Source organism: Acanthamoeba castellanii (assembly GCF_000313135.1).
Source record: "Acanthamoeba castellanii str. Neff unplaced genomic scaffold scf7180000084691, whole genome shotgun sequence".
In the NCBI taxonomy this organism is placed as follows: domain Eukaryota; phylum Discosea; order Longamoebia; family Acanthamoebidae; genus Acanthamoeba; species Acanthamoeba castellanii.
In genome coordinates, this window is record NW_004457369.1 from 50,248 (window position 1) to 57,185 (window position 6,938).

General features: G+C 58.8%; 3 protein-coding genes and 1 pseudogene across 3 annotated transcripts; 2 read left to right on the forward strand and 2 right to left on the reverse strand.

Moving 5' to 3' along the window:
* Positions 1-227: 227 nt before the first annotated feature.
* ACA1_125390 (uncharacterized protein) lies at positions 228-894 on the forward strand (the record flags this gene model as incomplete). Its single annotated transcript, XM_004336641.1, has 2 exons — positions 228-444; positions 590-894. Coding segments are annotated over 2 exons (522 nt in total), but the record flags the coding sequence as incomplete, so codon positions are not given.
* A 234-nt stretch (positions 895-1,128) lies between these two features.
* Positions 1,129-5,006, reverse strand: ACA1_125400 (annotated as a pseudogene).
* Positions 5,007-5,252: 246 nt separating this feature from the next.
* ACA1_125410 (LYR motifcontaining protein 7, putative) lies at positions 5,253-5,699 on the forward strand (the record flags this gene model as incomplete). Its single annotated transcript, XM_004336642.1, has 3 exons — positions 5,253-5,385; positions 5,446-5,556; positions 5,629-5,699. 3 exons carry the CDS (start codon positions 5,253-5,255, stop codon positions 5,697-5,699), a joined length of 315 nt encoding a protein of 104 aa, XP_004336690.1.
* Positions 5,700-5,967: 268 nt separating this feature from the next.
* ACA1_125420 (uncharacterized protein) lies at positions 5,968-6,913 on the reverse strand (the record flags this gene model as incomplete). Its single annotated transcript, XM_004336643.1, has 3 exons — positions 5,968-6,351; positions 6,375-6,585; positions 6,672-6,913. 3 exons carry the CDS (start codon positions 6,911-6,913, stop codon positions 5,968-5,970), a joined length of 837 nt encoding a protein of 278 aa, XP_004336691.1.
* Between the last annotated feature and the right edge of the window lie 25 nt (positions 6,914-6,938).

Genomic DNA, 6,938 nt, shown 5'->3' on the forward strand with positions numbered 1-6,938 from the left:
CCGAGTCACGGCGCCCGGTTTTTGCTGGGATATTTTATAATTTTGATAAATTCTGGCGTGTCCGGGCTTATTGGCGGAGGCGCACCAATGGGGGAGTCGCAATTTGGGGGTTGGGACAACGTGGCCTCTGGCCTCAAATGTGGCCACGCGAGCAGTGTGCCTCTTCTTCTATCGGATCCATCCCAAACACCAACCTCTTCCCAAACACCCCCCACCACACAACACAATGTCGGCCAAGCCTTGCACCAAGTGCGGAAAGAACGCTTACCCCCTCGAGTCCCTCAAGGCCGGTGACGACACCTACCACAAGCTCTGCTTCAAGTGCGCCGAGTGCAACGTCGTCCTCAACCTCAACACCTTCAAGAAGGCCCAGGGCAACATCTACTGCGCCACCTGCACCCCCAAGCCCAAGGCTACCGCCGTCGCTGATGACGTCCGCACCAAGTCTGCCCTGAGTGCGTCACCCCACTCCATCTTTCTTTTTTTCCATCTTTCAAAATCCATCTCTACACTTTCTTTCTACACTGCGATCTTTTCATCTTTTACACTTCTGGTGCTCACCAACTCTCAATCTATTTGTTTCGAACAGGCGCCCCCAAGGTCCAGTCTGGCTTCGTCGCCGCCCACAAGGGTGACTCCCGTACCGCCCCCAAGGTGGCCGACTTCACCCAGGACAAGGTCACCCAGGCCGGTGAGTTCGAGTCCGACGCCGCCCCGTCGACCGCCGACACTGCCGCCTACAGGACCGACCGCGTCGGTGACCTCCAGTCCGGCGAGTTCGAGTCTGAGGCCCAGGCCTCGCGCGCCGACACTGCCGCCCACAGGACCGACCGCGTCGGTGACATCCAGGCCGGCGAGTTCGAGTCGAACCCCCAGCACAGGACCTACGAGTAAATCGTTGATGACGATCATCAGCCCCCACCACAAGATGTCGTCCTCCAGCGCGAGACTGAGATGATACCAAGGACCACCGCATCTCCCCCTCCTCAGCCTCCGCTCAAGAACACCATGTAACTGTAAAAATAAAAAGTTAAAAAAACCTCGTCGCCTTCCATCGATTGAATCTAATCGTAGTGGCCAAGCGTATGTTTGACGAAGAGATGCACACAGCACTGTGGGGGGAGAGCGTCACTGGTCGTGAAGCAGAGGGCGAATGACTGAGTCCCAATAGAAGGGCTGGCCCTCGCGCGTCATCTCCTGGTAGCGCGACGTAGCCACGGCGTCAAAGTACTTGCGGTACACGTCGCCGTCCTTCACGCCCAGCACCGAACCCAGCACGAAGTCGGGGATGTGCCACGCGTCCACCAACCCCACCGCATCCCTCCGCAGCCCTGTGGCCACGTTCCACTTGAGTGCGCGTGTGCGGTGCGTGTGTGTGATGTGTGTGCGTGTGCGCGCGTGTGTTTCGTGTGTCGTGCGGTTGTGGACGGTACCAGGGAGAAGGGAGTCTTTGATGAGCTGGTCCACCCAGGCGGCGTGTTCGGCGGCCATCACGCCCTCCTGCAGGAGGTGCTTCATCTCCACCGAGAGGTTCCACAGGGCGTAGAGATCGCACAGGCTCTTGAGCACGCCACCCAGCTCGCCGTCGCCTACCAGGCACCAGCGTCAGCACTTGACCGGCCGTGATGATGCGCGGTGGTGCGCGTACCTTGCGCGGTGGCGGTGACGGTAGAGGCGAAGGAGCGGAACATGTAGTGAAGGCAGTGGAACTTGGAGCACAGGACGAGGTCGGCCATGCACCGGTTCCACGCCGCGGCGGGGTCGGCCTGCTGCTGCTGCTTCAGGGCCTTCATCTCCTGCTGCATCTTATTGGCCGTGCGGAAGATGAAGACCAGGGCCAGCGTGGCCAGGATCTTCTCCTGCGTCGCAGGGTTTAACAGCGCAGACTTGCCGCCGGCGCTGATGTCCGCTCGCAGCTGCCGCAGCGCCTCATCCATGTTCAACGCTATGGCGGACAAGCAGTGTTGTGTTAGCGTGTCGTGCGTGTCGTGTCGTGTCTTGTGTGTCGTGTGCGAAGGTACCGATCGTTTCAAAGCCGTCGTGGAGGTACTGCACGGAGGTACCCTTCAGAGTGTCGCCCTTGCCGGTGGCGATCTTCCTAACGGCGGACATGAGGAACCGCGCGTTCTGCTGCGCCATCGGCATGTTGTCGCCTGTGGGGCGGACCACGCGGGCGAAGGAATGAGTGAGAAAGAATGAGACTAGGCCTGGCACAAGCTCGCTTCCCACAATGACGGCGCAGCGCACCTTCACCGGTGATGAACACGGCCCAGTCAGCCAGGGTCGAGGGGAGGCCCGAGTACGAATGGAACCTGTACAAGCGCGGCGGCGGCAGTGAGTGCGCATGCGTGTCGTGTCGTGTCAGAGACGCAGACGTTACCCGTGGCCACCGCAGCAGCGGCGACACGTCTCGATTCCGTCTTGCGTAGCCCACGTGCACCAGGCCTAGCGTGGAGCGATCACGTTCATTTTAGGACTTCTTCGTGCCCGAGCCTGGGCGGCGTCCAAGTGAGGGGAAACCTTGAGGCCCGAAGTGGTGGAGTGGAAGTCGGCCAGGCTCGACAGGTCGTTGTTGCGCAGCTGCTCGAGGATCACTTGGTAGTGTTCGCCCACCTCCTTCGTCACAAAATGGAGCGCAAACGCTTCCGCCTGACCGATTGCGGGCCAGTCACACAAACAGCACAAGCACAACCACAAGCACAAACATACCGAATGGTGAGCGTTCACACGTTTTCTGAAGAGGAAGAGAAACTTGCTCTCAGTGACGTACAATCAGCGGGAACAGACGCAGCTGGTGCGATTGCAGATCCAACAAGTGAAGCTGCTTCCTGGAGAGTTTATGGGTCCAGCGAGGAATAGAATGAGCCGGGTCTTCTACCTCGGCCGTGTGTGTGTGTGTGGTGTGTGTGTGTGTGTGTGTGTGAAGTGGGGAGTGGTGTGGGGCGAACCTCTTGCCCGTCTTCTCATCCCGTCCCTGCACGGTGTGCTGCCGCCTCACCGCGGCGTAGCGGGTGGCGATCGTGACTGCCTTCTTCATGATGTCGGCCGAATATTTCATCTGTTTTTGTTTGTTTGTTTGTGTGTTTGGAACGACGCGGGGTCGGCTGTGAGTGACCAGTCCTGGGCGCACCAGAGGGGAGAGGGCAGGAGTGGGAGAGTCGCTGGCGTACAATTGCAACGCGGCCGCCGACGAGGGCGCCGTAGGCCATTTGCGGGATGGGCGGGGCGGTGTATTGGCCGTCTCGCGACACCTGGGACCACTTCATGAGCATGTTCTCGCGCGGGATGTGCACCTCCGTGAACCGGAGGTAGCCGTTGTCCAGCCCCTGCCCCAGAAAGGCGTTTAACACTCACGCCACACACACACACACACACGCCACACACACACACACTACACACAGAGCGCAATGAAAGTGCGCTTACGTGTCGGCCCCACTTGCTTCCGATGTCTCCGATGGTCACGCCGGGCAAGAGGCGTCCAGTGTCCATGTTCCTTACATTTTGCAGGGAGTGAGCGATGATGGATTGCCGACAACGGGCCAGACGACGGTCCAGTTTTTTCATACCTGATGGGCACGATGAAGTTGTGCACGCCGTGGTCGCGTCCATCGATCAGCAGACGAGCAAACACAATGCAGTGGGTCGCGCTCTGTGAATCGAGTGAACGAACGCAGAGCGGGTTAGGAGTCAGCCAGCCAGCCAGCGCCAATCTATGCAGGGAAATATGTACCTGAGCCGACATGCCAATCCACCACTTGGTAGAAGTGAGCGTAGGACTGGACCGACATGCCAGTCCCATACGGGAGCGCGCAGAGTGAACAAGTGGTCGTATGGGGCAGCGCGGGCGAGAGAAGGTGGTGCGCCACGCACCTGTTGATGGCGAACGTGTCGGTGTCGTGGCGGAAGGTCGCTGTGGTTTCGAACGACTGGATGCTGGTGCCGTTACCCAACTCGGTCATTCCTGCGTACGCACATAGTGAGCCGAGAGGCACCGCAACGACGAGACCACATTGGCCCAACGCTTACCAAAGCAGCCAATCACGCGCATGTTCCTGATATCGCGCAGGAGGGGTTGGAGGCAAGCAGGCAGGCGCAATTAGACGCCGATCGGCACAACACACGCGCAATGTGGGCAGAGAGCTGGGGCTCATGTGCACGTACTTGATGTCGTCGGCATACTTCGCGATCTGTTCGGGCGTGCCGCCGCCGTGGATCGCGGTGTGGAACAGCGCAAAGTGGACGCCGATGCGCATGGAGAAGGACGAGTCGTAGGTGTGCATGAGCCTGACGACGCAATGCACGCAACATGCGCGTACATGAGGCCGTTGTGCGTTTCAACCTCGCGACGAGGGGAGGGCGTGTACCGATTGAACGCGAGGTGGAGTGGTTCGTTGGCGGACAGCGGGCCGCGGCGCACGTACTCCATGTACCGTGCAATCTTGCGCATCGTCCTGCAACGCGCCGAGCTTTCGCATTAGTCATCGCGCTGTAATCGGAACACGACGTACCGCAATAAACCACGAAAAAATATAATAAAATAAATAATAAATCCCAAATAAGTAATAAGTAATAAATATCTGGATAAATAAATAAATAAAAGAAGAAGAACGGCAAAGGGGGCTCAGTGCAGCGTACTTTTCGCGGTGCTCGGGCACGGTGAGGTCGTGTGAGCTGACGTGGCCGTCGTAGAGGACGGGGTCGCGCTCGATGAGCTGCGCGGCGAGGTCGAGCCACTTGGTGCCCTCCTCGCCCTCGAGCAGGTGGGTGAGCCGCCTCACGTCGAACGAGACGGCCGCCCTCTCCCTGGCCATCGCCTGCACCGGCGATGGGAACAAGAGAGGGTCTTCCTCCTCCGCGACGACCTTCTTGCCGCAGTCATCTGAGGCAGCTGCCAGATTGTTGCGAAACAGGCCCGCCTCGCACTCCTCGGGATATGCGAGCTGCACATATGGGGCAAGCTGGGCGTGGAGGCACCCAACCCTGCGTAGCGGGGTCGTGCTCTTCATCTTCGTCAACTCAAAGCCGCTTGAGGCGTGCGTGCAGCTTTTGTGCAGCAATGAGCGGAGCAAACTCGAGGAAAAGAGGGCGGAAGAGCTCAACGTGACTTGCTTGTCGTGATCCCGGACTCTTCCATCTCCATTCATTCAATTAGAACGACAAAGAAGAAGAACCACATCGACTTCACCTACAAGTCTTGCATACGGACGAAACAACGACGCCACTCGATTAATTTATCTACATTCATAAAACAAATGCAGCGTTCGCAGCGTGCCCTCAAAGTCTACCGCGATCTCCTCCGAACCCAGCACACCGTTTTCAGCGGCGACGCCCTCGCCCAGGAACGAGCGCGCAGCCTCATCCGACAGGAGTTCGAGGCCCATCGAGGTACGGGCATTTTCATTCCCTCTACTCGCAAATTAATCTCTGAAATCCAATTTCGGCCAGGCGTGCAAGATGCCAAAGAAATCGATGACCTGATCGCGCGAGGCAACGACACCATCGCCTACGTGCGGGGGCATGTTGTGCAGGCCGTCAAAAACGACCGTGGCAACTGGGGTACCCATGATTTTATTTTAAATTGATGCAAATTCGATTATATTACTTGTTCTGACTTCTACCCACCTGCAGAGATGAAACTGCGGCCCGAGAACAAGTTCATCAAGAGCAAGGACTTCCCTATGTGCGGCGTGGAGTTCTGATTTCCTTCATTCCTTCTCCTGTTCAGTACCTCGTAGCGAGCGCATTAAACTTATCTCTATCCTCCATCGCCTGCTCTCTCTCTCTCTCTCTTCATGATGCTACCAACTGTGGTTAGTGTGCCCAGTTCGCGTTGGTGAACCGCCGCTGTGGCTCGGTAATGGTACATATCTCTGCTTCTCGCCGATGGCGAACACTGTCTTGTTCTTGTTCTTCTTCTTTTTTCTTTTTTTTTGTTGTCTTCTCTTCTATCAAGGTCGCGGTGGGTCTTCAGGTGGCGACAGTGCACGCCTCTTGGTGCACGCCTCTTCCGGTGCTGGTACCTCCTTCGCTTGGTGCTCCTCCCTCGATCTCTTCTTTCTCGTGGTGCTGTGGTCCGTGCTGCCGATCTCGGGGAGGCCCTCTCTCGCCTCCTCCTCCATCTCCTCTGCTCGAAGCTGCTGCAGGCAGCGGTAGAGCAGGCTCGAAGCGGCGAGGCTCCGCTGCGAAGTCAAGTCGACAGCCGCGGGCGACACCAGGAAGCCCATCAGCGCTCTCCCGGTGGGCATAATCATCAGGGTACGCCTGCCTAGCCGCACCACTGCCGCCTGATCCCAGCCACAGCCACAGACACGCGTGAGCCACCAGCGACAGCGACAGCGGCTCGGCGAGGGCCTGCAGATCGAGCCTGGGTGTACCTGGGTGTTGCTTCGTAGCTGGCTGATGAGGGTAGCAAGGTACGTCGGTGGCTCTGGACCCGCTGGCAGGGTGGTGGTGGACTGAGGCGGGGCAGCGGCCGAGAGCACGTGGAAGAGCAGAGGGACGGCTGTCTTTAGAACTGCGACGTGGGCCTGCCTCAGGGTGCACACACCCGCCACGGTCAACTGCAGCGGCCACTCCTCGGCGTTCCTGGTTTTCGACCAAAGTATGAAACACGCCTCACCCAAGGTAAGCCGCCGCAAAACGTGGGGGACGTGGAGGAGGAGAGGACTTACACTTGCTCTTGATGCTTGGGGGCCTCGCCGTTGTTGAGGTGGTGCGCGGCCAGGATGCAGATGGGCACGGCTTGGCCCGTTCCAGTGGGCGGGTGTTCTCTTCGGAACGATGAGGCGCGCAGGGCCAGCGAACCCACCCAAAATGAGGCACCGGCCTGGGCCGCGGCGCTCGTCGTCAACGAGGGGGCAGCGGCGTGATAGTGGGGGTACTCGGTATCGCAGCAGCGCGTAGTGGTAGCCATCTTTCTTTTCCTACACTTTCGCTTT